At 35.8% G+C, this 15,071-nt stretch overlaps 1 protein-coding gene across 1 annotated transcript; it reads left to right on the top strand.

The window, feature by feature from the left end:
- Positions 1 to 11,166: 11,166 nt before the first annotated feature.
- Positions 11,167 to 13,125, top strand: LOC106342172 (adenosylhomocysteinase 1). The gene is made up of 2 exons (XM_013781033.1): positions 11,167 to 11,944; positions 12,126 to 13,125. Exons 1-2 carry the CDS (start codon positions 11,234 to 11,236, stop codon positions 12,870 to 12,872), a joined length of 1,458 nt encoding a protein of 485 aa, XP_013636487.1. The 5' UTR covers positions 11,167 to 11,233; the 3' UTR covers positions 12,873 to 13,125.
- The last annotated feature ends 1,946 nt before the right edge of the window (positions 13,126 to 15,071 follow it).

Genomic DNA, 15,071 nt, shown 5'->3' with positions numbered 1-15,071 from the left:
AATTCATAAATATTTTTTTGTTTATTATTTTAATCCTTATAAAAATTATATCTCATAAATATTTTAAGTTTTGCTAATAAAATTTAAGTTTACACATAAAATTAAATAAAACTTTAAAAGAAGATTTAAAATATATAAAACTAGATTTAGATAACAAAAATATACAAAATAAACTTAACAAAATTTTTTAAAAAAAATTACATGAAGACATAGCTATTACACATATTTAAATATTTCAACAATACTAATAGTCAGGTAAGTTTGATCCGGAACCTTCAAAATTTTTAAATATTGTCCAACTTTTTTTGTGTAATTGAAGATGGTTGTTGTTGTTGTTGTTGTTGTTGTTGATGATGTCTTTTCGTACAATTTTTTCTTGTTGATATTGATTATATTCACGAGTATTAATATCATCGATAAAAGTTAGTTTTTTAGCAATATTTTATGTTTCTCTTTTACTTTCTTGTTCTGATCTAATGTATTTACAAGTATTAGTGTCTTTCGATTTCAACAATTTTTATCTCTAATCTACAAATTAAAAATGAGGAAAGCTATTTTTACTTTGAAATGCACTAGTAGATCATATATGCATTACGAAAATCACTTTATGGAATAATATGGTATTTTGCTTGAAGTTTAATATTAATTAAGTTATTTTTTAAAAAATTTTATATTTTAATATAATATTTATTAATTAATATTATTGTAATATGTTAATATATGTGCTAGTTATTTACAAAAGCTTTATGAATTTAAATTAGTGATGACAAATATAAGAACCATATTATAAAATACAGATAGTTTCGAAGTTAAGTTTGAAGTTTTGCTTTTGGAGAAAAATATTTTTAAACTTTAATTATAGAGTTTTGAAAACTTTAAAATAAAGTTTTTTTTTGGAGATGATTTAAGAAAGAATAAAAAATTAAAGAAAAACAGTAGTGAGAGTATAGTCACGTTTTGGAGAATTTTCCATGCGGTAGATAGACGCGGAACTCTTGTTATTGGTGAATTTCACCAACTTCCGATTTAGACGGTATAAGTGGAAACCCACCTAACTCAATAAACAACAAGAAAAGAAAAGAAAAGTAAGTCCTTATATTTTTAGCAAAAAAAAAAGTCCTTATATTTTTCTGATAGAAAACAATTCTTTTTATAAATACGATATAAGTATTGATTACTCCTTAATTTCTAGTGTGGTGTCGACATGGTGACATACAGAACAAACGGTGTGACTATTCCTTCTTTTGTAGGTCATGGTATGCTTAGAGAAATACTAAACTCCTAAATAAAATAGCAAAGGGTAAAAAGTCTTTAATCAACTCGAACTAGAAAAAAGAAAAGTTATATATATATCAATCTATTAACCCAGTTTCGCTTGATATTTATAGTGAAAGATATGTATCATCCTACCATCTCCTAGAATGGGATATCATATTTGCTCTTTGAGGTCTTGAATGTTATAAACGGGACAACAAGAACGCACCACAGTACGCAAATATGTCACCATTCAACTACTATTTTTGCTATCAATTTTACAAGTAAAATAATAATAAACTAAAAAAATAGAGTAAGAGGGATAAACTTGTTCTTAAATCGAACTAGAACTAAAAAAACTTAAATGGTGTAGTTAAAGGTAAATATTCTTTTTTTGTTTTTAACTCTTAAAAATATAGAAAAAATATAAATACCGTCACTAATATTTCATCTATATAATATACATCCGTGAATCCTTTGCTGGTACTTGTTTTGAGATAGTAAATTATTTATTGGTGACCGTTGCGAGGAGAAGTGGAAGTACTTGAACTGACGGAGCTAATGAGTAAGTCTTCCGTTCGGAGGACGGCGATGAGCATGAAAGCGGATTCCAGCAACGACTAGTAACGACAACGGTTTTTAATTGGATAGAAGTCAAAATTCTTTTTAATCCCTTTCAAAAAGTTTTTTTACTGGTAGTATTTTTCCAGTTTGGGTATTCATTTCTCTCAAGTGGCAGTGTTGCTGTCGTGGATCTCGATTTGATTATCTTGCGCCTTGGTTTCCTTTTCCACTTTGGTGTGGTGTTGGTGGTTTCACTAACGACGCTTATGTAACTGCGGATCTGTTCAAAGAAACAGCTAGGGTTTTTGCTTGGTGACTTGGACTCTTAGAAGAGTTGGATTGTGTATTATAGATTTTCTTATCCCGAATCCATTAGGAATTAATCTTTTTTTATTTTTCTTTTATATATTTAATTTTTTGCTTTTTCTTGTAGAAAAAGTAAATGAAAATTTTATATGAAATAATTACACTGTCTTATTTTGAGCTTTTTATAACAAAATAAGACACTTTTTTTTACCAAGGCAGTTTATCTTACCAGCTTCTTTTTGCCTAAACTAACTAGTTCTATTTTCTACCTATTCGTTGACTAGATATGGGATTTAATCACAACTCTTCTTAACAAACAAGAAAAATAAAGTGGGTCTCGTATATCTTTCTTCTTCGTTTTCCTCTTTTTGAGTTTTTCACCTTTTTTTTGTAAAATGAATATTGTTTTTCCAGAAGTTTTCTTTAAAAAAAACATGTATTTAATCAGTATATTCATTATTCAGTCTATCTTTTGAGATATGTCAAGCTATATCTCTGATGTTGGTATAATCGTGATGTATACGATGACGTTAACAATGTGATCGATTAAAGCTTCAACCATGGCGTTTACGTTTTTTCGATTTTCTCGCATCGCCGTACTCTGTTCTTGCTTCAAAACCGCAGGTGACCCTCAACCAAGCTCGATCTCCTGGCTGTCGTGTTCATCTTTCTCGTGGTGTCACACGACGATTGAACCCAGTTCATCCCGTTTTCACTTTGCCTCAATCATTTTTGTTGTGTCCCAGCTCCTCTTTTCTCGTCGTGCCGTGACCTTCGTTCATCTTTATTGCAACCTCCAACTGGTATAAAAAGTTTAAGAGCAACAATGGCTAACTTTGATGTTTTTGCACGTCCAACCCTTCAACTTTTGTCCTATTTCAGTTTTGACCCTAATATTATTTAAACGTGCAAATTGCTTCTTAATTTCACCTCCAAAATTCTAAATATATATTTTCCCCTGTGATATGCAAATAAATACATAAATGTAATTTATTCACCTAAAATGTAATTTAAACCACTATTAGACAATATGACCTTTCTAATATTCACACCACTAAATGTATGTTAAAACCTAGTTGGTGTACAAATGAACAGTGTACATTAAACTTTTTGTAAAATATTGTACATGTGGACAATGCATATATGTGTAAACATTGATGATTCTGACATACAATTTTTTGTAGATTTTCCATCTAAAAAATCAAGCTTCTACGACTTTTGGAATTCACGCTAATGTTAACATAATGTAGATAGTGTTAACACAATATAGACATTGTTTGCACGATGTACATTTGGATTCTTTTCGTCTTCCCATGTACACATGTACACTGAACAAGATGCCAAGATCGTATCCATGTGGTTACTCAATATACTTGTGTACATGAACAAGATGTATATAACAACAAAAATGCAACATGAAGTTTGTTTACTTTATCTGAATAAATCAAAATTTAACACGAACATGATGTACATCTCCAACTCTATCCGAAAGAATCAAAGTTTACATAATTAAAACAATTTAGACTTTGTTCTGAATTCTCATGTGGCATAAATTTTGTGTAAATATATTCACCATTTGAACATACAATGTTGAAACTTGTAAATCTATGTTACAAATTTGTAAATGTCTAATTGAATGTTGCACCATGGTAAAATGTACATGTCGATATTGGTAAACAAGTGTACATGTGGATATTAAATCTTGGTGTATATGTCAATATTGGTAAACATGAGATATCATATATGTACACATGAACAGTTTTTGTATGTACACATCGATGTACATATATGAAAAACATACTAGTATACACCGGTGTACATGTGAGTCGTTGTACAAGTGGACAACGATATGTGTATGTACATTTGAATGCTATTTAAATTTACAAATGTTATAACTTACAAATGTATGTTATATATCTTTATGGATTGTATCAGGAAAACCACTTGGGCATGCTCCTCCAGGAAACCATCATCATCGTGGAACCAGAAACAAGGGATGACTCGTTTTATATACATATGAATCGTTGTACATGTGAATAGTGTATTTGTATGTACATATCATGTACATATAAATCATTTATTTTTTCATGTTTTTTTAACGAATGACATTTTCGTAATTTTAACTTCATCTTCTCCAAAATCAATTAGGGTTTTCTGCAATTTTCTTCTATGGCCGCCAGCCATTATTCTCATCTTAATCATCCATTTTTTTAATTTTCTTGCTTATTATACCTTTAAACATGTATAAATTTCATATAAGACATGATTTCAAGCTCTAACTGATTTTGTTTCTACAACAAAAACGTAAATTTTGCTTCTTCTTTTTATTACTGTCACAGAGCGAGGCGGATTAGTTGCGGAGCACGACGTGAAGGAGGAAGCTCTCCGATAGCTTTCGGCGAAACCGTTTTCATCACCGATGTTTTCATTATATGGTTATACCATTGTTTCTGTGGTTACAAAAAATAAGGAAGAAGATGAAATATTGAGTGAGTCTGCTTAGTTATAACTAAATTATACTTTAGCTAGAAAAAAAGAGAATAAGTTAGAAGAAAATGTCTAATGAGCAATAATTGTTATAAAGTGTAATAGAAAACTTAAAATTGCCCAAGAGTGAAAATAGCTCATTTTATATTCGAAAGTCCCTAAAAAAAGTAGCCCACATCGTCGCATAATTGCTATGGTTCTTGCTGTCGGCTACTTTAAATTTTACAAACCTTTTAGAAACATACGTATAATTGAAGTCATCACCCTTTGTTTTTTTTCTGTTGTGATCCGAGCTTCGATGTTAGACTGCATAGTTCAGATCCACCGACGCTCTTCCACGCGCCTGTCCAGATCCAAACAGCACACACACGCCACGCCACGGCCACGCACACATAGTGTCAACACTTATTACTGGCTATTGCATTTACACCTGTTTTTATTCTTTAAGACCAGTTATTTTCTTCAAACCACTTCCAACTTCAATTTTTCCTTTTGACATCAAATGTCATTCTATTGTTCAAACATAATGTAATATGAGAATTCAAATCAGAATAAAATAATTTACAAAATAAAATTCTCTACAAAAAAAATTAGTAGTTACAATTAAAAAATCATCAATTTTATTTTATCTTCAATGTTGGGCCTCGATTTGGATCAGCTAATAAACAAAGTTGAAATTAGATAATAAAGATGAGCCCGATCAACTTCTCGAAGCCGGCCTAATGCTAAAAAAGAGACGAGACCTACGCGGTAAAGAAAGATCTCCACGATATCGGGACAGTTGAGAAAAACTCGAGGGAAAGTTCAGATATAAGAAGAAAAAGGAAATCGACGCGGAGATCTAGCTTCAAAAGGTCGTTTCGAACATCGATCTCTTGGGGGAGATCAAAGATGGAGAGTTGGTTGTGGAAGATTAACTCGCCCGTCTAAAGACTACATATATGGATTGTGGGGCGATTCTCGAGTTAGCCGCCGTGCTGGACTGGTCTCCGTCCGGCCTCGACCTTCCTCAAATTTCGGAGGAATCTGTGCCTCGCGATCCTACTCAGTCGCCGGCTGCTGACAAGAAGTCATGTTCTTGATAGTTACGTTGCTTTGTCGTCATTTTCCTCTTGGTTTGCAAATCAGATATTTCTTATTTCTTGTTGTGTTTGATGTACTTGGATTTGGTCCTTTATCTTTTAAGATTTATCATTTCCAAATCTTCGTTTGAAATCCGCCTTGATCGCTTTGATAATCGTGGATTTTTTGTGATATCTTGAAAGATTAGATTTTCTTAGATTTTATTCTTTTGTTGAGAGAAGATTCTTCTACGGGTTTCATTTTTTAAGCTATTGAAGGCCATTGTTTTTTGCCTTGCTCCTTCTTGATCGTCTCTAATCCCTGGTTTGAGAATGTCGACCAAAAGAAGAACGAGCTCTCGGGAGTGCGAGAGGATTTGAAACAGAAGCGGAACTGCTGGATTGGAAAGGATTCCTTCAGGTGATGTAAGCGATGCGCACGCATAAGTTTTGAGGGAGGAGACACGCTCCCTCGGACATTCATTGATGTGGATGGGACTAAATAGCGTGATGGAAAAGGCACGACTGCTTGTGCTAACTCGAATAGCCCGTCCGGCTTTAACGGGCGTGATCGTCCTCCGAAAAAAGCCAAGAACGTGGGTGTCAATCATAGGTTAAATTCTTCGAACGAGGGTGCTACTGTGAGGCTTTTTTCATGCTAAGGATTATCCTATTATCGAAGATCCAGATAGTGTCGCTCACCTGGTAAGATATTTCAAACCGGTTGGGTTTCCGCTTCCTTCATTGCAGAATATGACGGAGCGTGACGCTTACGTGAAGATGGATGTTGCTCATTCTAAGGTACCGTAGTCTATTTCGCTTTCTTTAATTGTTTCTGATTCTTATTCGTCTTCTTGTTTTCAGACTATGGAGGCGAATAACGAGTTTGCTACGACTTTGTAGAGACGCTTGCAGGATACTCTTCGCTCCGAAGAGCTTTACGAGATGAAGAAACTCGTTCACAAGTTGAAGCTCAGTTTGAAGGTGGCTCAAGATCGAGAGTGGACTAAAACCATACTGTGTCGATGTTGAATCAGTTTAAAAATATTTACCGATGCTTTCAGCCGCGTTTGACCGGGATCGACTATGTCTGATGACTTGATCAGAGTCCCTGATCGACAATTAATCATTTTTGATTAGATTGAAAATGGTTTGGATTGAGAATTTGAAATATCATTATGTCTCGGGAATGGAGTAAACTCATAAGTTACATATGATAACAGAAACTTCGACCCTCGGTAGATGAAGTTGAATCGCCTTTCGGGTTGGTTCTTTTTCTTTGCCGGGAAATACCACTTTTTTGTTTGTATTGGTTGGTAGTACATTTCCCCCCAGACAGGTCGTGATTGAACGATCTTTGGCTGTTTTTCTTTTGAGTTTTTTTGTCTTTAAATTATTGGTTTTTCCAGGAGTCTTCATAATTTGAGCATTTTTTCGCATCAGTTTTGTTCTTGTTGCCCGATCAAAGCGTCGTGCCACCTCGGACTTATTAGATCAATAGATCCGTTTTTTTTGGTGTTATGCTTTGGATCTCCTGGATTTTGAATTGTTACCGTGATGGTGATGCAAGTCATTTGATCACTTAGTGATTTGAATTCGGACTTGTTGGAAATTGGTTTGGGGTTATCGGGAACATTTCCCTAAGTGATAATGTTGACCCTCTTTTCGGGCGTTGGTGGAGGCGAGCTCGGTAACTCCTCTTCAGTTTCTTTACTTATTTTGTTGGAGGTAACTTTCGTCTTTTTGTTCCCCTTGAGGGTTGCTAGGGCTTCTCTCTTTTCAGAATTTTCATCAATTTCCTCATCTTTGTTTTTTCCTTAGGAGTACATGTCGACATTCTTCAGTAGAGTGCCTCTTTCGTTTGTGAAAAGTACAATATTTGCTAGGGTCAAAATTTGATGGTATGCTTTGGGGTGAATTGTTTTCTCGCGAAGGAATGTTGCCCTCGAGTAGTCGGTTTCCTGCTAGTGTTGTTTTTGTTTGCACTATACCGTTCTTTCAAGGCGATGACTTCTTCTTCATGCTGAGAAATACGAAGCCCGATAGAATGCATCCTCGATGGTAGGAGCTCGTACCAGCATTTCTTCTTTGAATATTGATGGAACCAAACGCCGTTTTTAAGGCAGCCATGGCAACGCCTTCGTTCATGTGTGGAATCTTGGCCTTGATGTCTCTGAATTTGTTAATGTATGTTCTCAGAAGCTTGAATGGTGCTTGCATGAGATTCCAAAGATCGGCTTCGGTGGCTCTCTTGTCTCTATGAACACTGAATATTTGCTTCAAGAAGACCGATACGAGTTAGGTGAAATTATCGATGGAGTTTCCTTCGAGGCATGTGAACCATTCCAAGGCAAAGCCGTTGAGATTTTCTGCAAAGAATCGTAGTAGCCCGCTTCTTTTTCATCGTCGTTTAGGTGTGCCACGGATATGGTGAGTCGAAAGGCTCGAGCATGGACTTTCGGATCAGTGTTTCTAGAATATTCTGGGAACTTGATTTTTTCTACGTCGTGCAACCTTACGCTGATTATCCTATTCGTAAAGGGGATCCTTCTTGTCTCCTTTATGACTATATCAATGCTGGGGCCGAGCTTGTTGTTATATGTATAATGGTGTGATTCTTCTGAGTTCGGCGTTGTTCCTTTCTATATAATTTTGGAACGTTCTTGTTTCGTCTAAGTTTTTCGGATTTTCCCTTTTCCGATTTGCATTGATGAAGTCGTGCAGAACGCGACCTTCGGTTTGTCTTGCATCATTGGCGAACTCAGCTAGCCGAGTTCGATACGTGGTATCTATACTATTAAAGCAGGATCCTATTGTCCTTTTTACCTTAGCCTGCCCTTTTATTTACTAACATTTAACATTGCATGTTTCATTAAGGGCAATCAAGTAATATTAATAACACATCTATATTGGGCCATTTTTTTTGGATCAAGCCCACTGTCCACATCAGATCTTTCTTGGGCCATTTGAGCCGATTAAGAAATCAGATCCAATTCTCACATTTTTTTTTCCTTTGGGCCATTGAGTCCAAGTTCAAATAATTTTTTTCCAACCATTTTTAATTATTTTTTTTTCTTTTCTTAATATAATTTAAGCATTCATAAAAAAAATTGATTTTTTCATTGAAAAGTATAAATCTTTATTAAAAGTATATAATTATTTTTAATAAAAATATTAACCACATAATGAAATTAATTTATCAGAGTTATACCAACTTAATTCATTAAAGAAATAAAGTTTAATTTTTAAATATAAATAGTCATTTAAAATGAAACACGATAAAGAAATATAAAAAGTTTAAATCTTTTATAAAATAAAACACAAATATATGAAATATGACATTTACTAAATATTTGTCAATTGAAAAAAAAAAGGAAAATAAATCCGCGCATATGCAGATTAAAATCTAGTCTTTGATATTATAAACTACTTTCATTTATATCTTAATTCAGTGACGGACTATATTTCTGGGCGGCTTCAAATAAATATTTTTAAATATTTTTCTAGAAAGACTATTAAACATTTACTCAAAGTCACATGTGCTGGATCTAGGGCATTTATTTGGAAAAAAAGAATCTCATTGCAATATGCGGAGAACATGGAACACGCTAGTGGCCCAACCAGACGAACAAGATCTCGTAAATTGTAAAGACGTCAAACTTGCGATACAGAGCAAAATGATTAATGCAAATCTAATTTGAAAACTTTTTCTGTGTTCCAATAAAAATTGCAAATACTACAAGATCCATGTTCATTTAGTACCATTAACATATTGATTCTCGATTTTTTACGCAGTCAGATGAAAGAGGATTCTAGCTACATATACATGAGGTATAATCCGTCTTGACTGTTGATCAGATCCCCTTTTTTTTTTTTTTTGTCAACAGATCCTCTTTCTTAATAGCATATATTTTTCACTTCAGCTCTTAAAAACACAATCTTCTTCTTTATATAGATGAAATATATGTTCCAGTGAGAGAAATGAATAAATAAGTTCATGAATAACATAACTTCTTTAAATAATGCATTTCCTTTGACGTCATTTTCTCGAACTTGAATATATGACTTCTTTATTGTTCGGCTTAGGCTTGGGCATTCGGGTCCTCAGATCAAGTTCGAATCGGGTCACTGCGGATCCGGGTCTTTCGGATCTAAGAGTAAGAATTGACTTGATAGGATAATTTGGATTCTCGGTTCAGGATCGGTCCGGATCTTCTCGGATCCGGGTCGGTCTTAGATAGTTGGACCCAATAGGATAATCAGAGTTTGTCAATTCAGATTCAGTTCATTTACGAATCGGGTTCGGTTCGGGTCATGTCGAGTTCAACCCAAAAAATATCTAAACACATAGAAAATACTTCAAAATATTTAAATACTTGAAAATATGAATTTTTTTATCTAAAATATGATCCACGGACATGAAAAATATCCAAAATTTATCTGATTATCCGAATTATATTTTGAAAATCTAAATTTTTATCCTAAACCTAAAAATATACCCAAAAATTAAAATTTGAAACTTAAAAAAAATACCCATAATACCAAAAATAAACTGAAACACTCATATACACCTCACTCGGGTCTCGGGTTCGGACCCGACCCGCGGGTCCTTCACAACAAGACCAATATGGTAAAAAAGCCAGGTCGGTTTCGGATAGGGTCGAAATTTTTTGGGTCGGATCCGCGGATCCGGATAAAATGCCTCAAAATTAAATGCTAAATTACCACACAAATTTTCAGCGAATATTCATTAAAAATCATAGTCAAAATTTAAAAACCTCCGAAAAAAGACAAAAAATATGCATTCATATTGTCAAATAAGCAGACATATTCGATACTCCTTGAAGATATTTTGGTCGATTTAATTTGAAAACTGGTATATGAATGATAGAACAGATTTTAAACAAATATTCAGCATAACACAGCAAGAATAACTTTCTGAAAGTCTTGCTGAAAAAGAAAAGAAAACTTTCTGAAAAAAAAAAAAACACAGCAAGAATAACACATTTGGGCATTTACTCGGAAACAATATATTTCAGCTGGTTTAAAACGTGTTTAAACAACTTCATATATGGATTTTTAGTAGAATTCTTAATATATAAAAAATAATAACATTGTAATATTTATAAATATAATATAAATAAATACAAATATCTCCAAATTTGAATGTGTTTATTGACTTAAAAAAGAGAAATACGTATTTATTTTTAATAATATTTATAAAATTTATTTAGAACCATAGATGAGGGTGTTTTTAGAGTTCTTAAGATTTGTTAAACGAGTTGGACGCGGGCACGTGGCAGACCTTCCCAGGTTATCGTACGATCAACCCAAAACAGACGAGCAACAAAGGTTTTTCTGCTCGTGCAGCGTGTTCCGCGAGATACGTGATCACAGCTTCTACCAGATCCACCGAACCCTGAAAACAATCTGAACCGTCCATTCATTTTAACCTCATCTATTTAAACTCTCTCACTCCCTTTCGTCTCTCCTCACACACTTCTCTCTACCTCTCTCTCTCTGCCCTAATTTCAAATCTCAGATCCCGAGAATATCTAGAGATGGCGTTGGTCGTCGAGAAGACGTCGAGTGGCCGCGAGTACAAGGTCAAAGACATGTCTCAAGCCGACTTCGGTCGTCTCGAGCTCGAACTCGCTGAGGTCGAGATGCCCGGACTCATGGCTTGCCGTACCGAGTTCGGCCCATCTCAGCCCTTCAAAGGCGCTAGAATCACCGGATCTCTCCACATGACCATCCAAACCGCCGTCCTCATCGAGACCCTAACCGCCCTCGGCGCTGAAGTCAGATGGTGCTCCTGCAACATCTTCTCCACCCAAGACCACGCCGCCGCCGCAATCGCTCGTGACTCCGCCGCCGTTTTCGCGTGGAAGGGAGAGACACTCCAGGAGTACTGGTGGTGCACGGAGCGTGCTCTTGACTGGGGTCCAGGTGGTGGTCCAGATCTGATCGTCGATGACGGTGGTGACGCCACGCTTTTGATCCATGAGGGAGTTAAGGCTGAGGAGATCTTTGAGAAGACTGGTCAGGTTCCTGATCCCACTTCCACTGACAACCCTGAGTTCCAGATCGTGTTGTCCATCATCAAGGAAGGTCTTCAGGTTGACCCTAAGAAGTACCACAAGATGAAGGAGAGACTCGTTGGTGTCTCTGAGGAAACCACCACTGGTGTCAAGAGGCTTTACCAGATGCAGGAGACTGGAGCTCTTTTGTTCCCAGCCATTAACGTCAACGACTCCGTTACCAAGAGCAAGGTATATAGACTTCACATCTCTCAGATTTGTAAGAAAGTAGTGTTCTTTGGATTTCTAGATCTGTGTTATGTAGATATTTCTTGAAAGTGACTCACGCCTAGTAGCTATAGATAGACCATATTTTACGATCCCTTTTCTCCAATGCGATGTCACTGATGATCCCTTGTGTTTTTGTTTATAGTTCGACAACTTGTACGGTTGCCGTCACTCTCTCCCTGATGGTCTCATGAGGGCCACTGATGTCATGATCGCCGGAAAGGTTGTCGTTGTCTGCGGATATGGTGATGTCGGAAAGGGTTGTGCCGCTGCCATGAAGACTGCTGGTGCTAGAGTCATTGTGACGGAGATCGATCCCATCTGTGCCCTACAGGCTATGATGGAAGGACTTCAAGTTTTGACCCTTGAGGATGTTGTTTCCGAAGCTGACATCTTTGTCACCACCACCGGTAACAAAGACATCATCATGGTTGACCACATGAGGAAGATGAAGAACAATGCTATTGTTTGCAACATTGGTCACTTTGACAACGAGATTGACATGCTCGGGCTCGAGACCTTCCCAGGTGTGAAGCGTATCACCATCAAGCCCCAGACCGACAGGTGGGTCTTCCCAGACACCAAGTCCGGAATCATTGTTTTGGCTGAGGGTCGTCTCATGAACTTGGGTTGTGCCACTGGTCACCCGAGTTTCGTCATGTCTTGCTCTTTCACCAACCAGGTGATTGCTCAGCTTGAGCTTTGGAACGAGAAGTCGAGCGGCAAGTACGAGAAGAAGGTGTACGTTCTACCCAAGCATTTGGACGAGAAGGTTGCAGCACTTCACTTGGGAAAGCTTGGAGCTAAGCTCACCAAGTTGACAAAGGACCAATCTGACTACGTCAGCATTCCCATTGAAGGACCATACAAGCCTGCTCACTACAGGTACTGAGAGAAGAATGGAGAGAGCGGTTTATTTCTAGTTTGGTCTTCTGATGAAGTTGACCGAATATCCTTCTGAATAAGGATTCTTGTCTTTTGATTGTTGTGCTTGTTCTTCTTTTTTCTGAATTTATCTTGAAACTTAAATTAGCCTTTGGTTATTTGATTTTGTGTTGTGTTCATTGTTCTACTCTTTAAAAAATAGAAACAAAAAAGTTGGATAATCGGAAACTATTTTTCGCATCCCACATTTAAAGAGCTTTCTTTCTATCTTTGCTTTTAATTTTGTTTCATTGAATGAGATGTGAAGTATGGATTGTTGTAATTATGGGTAGTACAATGTTCATTCAATAGACTTCGATTTCATGATCATGACGGTTGTTGTAGTTATGGGTGGTACAATGTTTTAAACTGATCTTAGGTTTCATTCACGTCACAGCTATATTCTGCCAAATCTATTTAATCGGAAAAAATTGCCTCACCCAATCATCACATTTTTAAGGGGCTTTTGCAGAAGCGACTCAAAACTTGGAGTCAAACAGAAAACTAACATTTTCTTTTGACTCCTTTTTTTTTGAGATTTTAACCCTACAGCTGCAGTTTATCTACGAAAATGCCATTAACATTTTTTTTTTTTTCGAAAATGGCTTCTTTAGTGTCTCAACCTCATCTTCTTCAAGTATTTACAATATTGCCACTGCAATGAATAGTGGCAACAACCTTGTACGAACTGTTTGAAGCTTTTAATGCCCTTTAATGCACGTAAATCTCTTTACACTCTCTCTGTTTCAATTGTTATGAACTAAAAACAACATTTCTTTCACTTTCTCTCTATATTCATCCAAAAAACTCAAGCTTTTGATTCAAAATATGGGCTATGGTTGACAGAGCCATATTTCTTTCGTTTTGACTTACGGTTGCTTTCGTTTGAGGTTCTGTGTGCAAACGAAGTCATCTCACCTAGTTTAAGGTACGAATTTGAATTTTTTTTCAAGATCTGTTCGCGTAGAAGACTTACTAGTAAGTCATCAGTATGTAGAAGACTTACTGATGAGTCTTCTGGTCAAACGGAAGACTTAAATTAAGTCGTCCAGCTTTGTTTGTTAAAAAAAAACACTCCAGACGACTTATATATACGTCGTCTACGAGAAACGGGCTAGTTTTGCATTTGACCGAATCGTGTCAGATCTTTGACTATTTCTGGACGACTTATAATTCAGTCGTCTCTGGGAAAGTTAAAATTTCAATATTTTATGAAAACTTGACGACTTACGTGTAAGTCGTCCTAGGTTAGTTTTGTAATTGAAAAATAAAACTTCATAATTTAACTTTAACCAGACGACTTAATATAAAGTCGTCCCTCCAGAAGACTTAATTTAAAGTCGTCCGGGGAAAGCAAAGTCGTCCAGAATTTTTCCCAATTTTCTGGTCAAACCTTGCTTATCCCGGACGACCTTAAATTAAGTCGTTTAGCTGGACGACTTTATATTAAGTCGTCTGGTTAAAGTTAAATTATGAAGTTTTATTTTTCAATTACAAAACTAACCTAGGACGACTTACACGTAAGTCGTCAAGTTTTCATAAAATATTGAAATTTTAACTTTCCCAGAGACGACTGAATTATAAGTCGTCCAGAAATAGTCAAAGATCTGACACGATTCGGTCAAATGCAAAACTAGCCCGTTTCTCATAGACGACGTATATATAAGTCGTCTGAAGTGTTTTTTTTTAACAAACAAAGCTGGACGACTTAATTTAAGTCGTCCGTTTGACCAGAAGACTCATCAGTAAGTCTTCTACATACAGATGACTTACTAGTAAGTCTTCTACGCGAACAGATCTTGAAAAAAAATTCAAATTCGTACCTTAAACTAGGTGAGATGACTTCGTTTGCACACAAGGTCTTCTCCAACCACCCAGAACCTCAAACGAAAGCAACCGTAAGTAAAAACGAAAGAAATATGGCTCTGTCAACCATAGCCCATATTTTGAATCAAAAGCTTGAGTTTTTTGGATGAATATAGAGAGAAAGTGAAAGAAATGTTGTTTTTAGTTCATAACAATTGAAACAGAGAGAGTGTAAAGAGATTTACGTGCATTAAAGGGCAATAAAAGCTCCAAACAGTTCGTACAAGGTTGTTGCCACTATTCATTGCAGTGGCAATATTGTAAATACTTGAAAAAGATGAGGTTGAGACAGTAAAGAAGC

The sequence above is a fragment of the Brassica oleracea genome, chromosome C4, assembly GCF_000695525.1.
Source record: "Brassica oleracea var. oleracea cultivar TO1000 chromosome C4, BOL, whole genome shotgun sequence".
Classification (NCBI taxonomy): domain Eukaryota; kingdom Viridiplantae; phylum Streptophyta; class Magnoliopsida; order Brassicales; family Brassicaceae; genus Brassica; species Brassica oleracea.
This window is presented reverse-complemented; position numbering and strand designations above follow the sequence as displayed.

Bases quoted from the DNA above. Each gene is read 5' to 3' on its own strand.
- LOC106342172 (XM_013781033.1), top strand. From the start codon at position 11,234: ATGGCGTTGGTCGTCGAGAAGACGTCGAGTGGCCGCGAGTACAAGGTC. The intron at 11,945-12,125 runs GTATATAGACTT...TTTTGTTTATAG, and splicing joins ACTCCGTTACCAAGAGCAAG to TTCGACAACTTGTACGGTTG.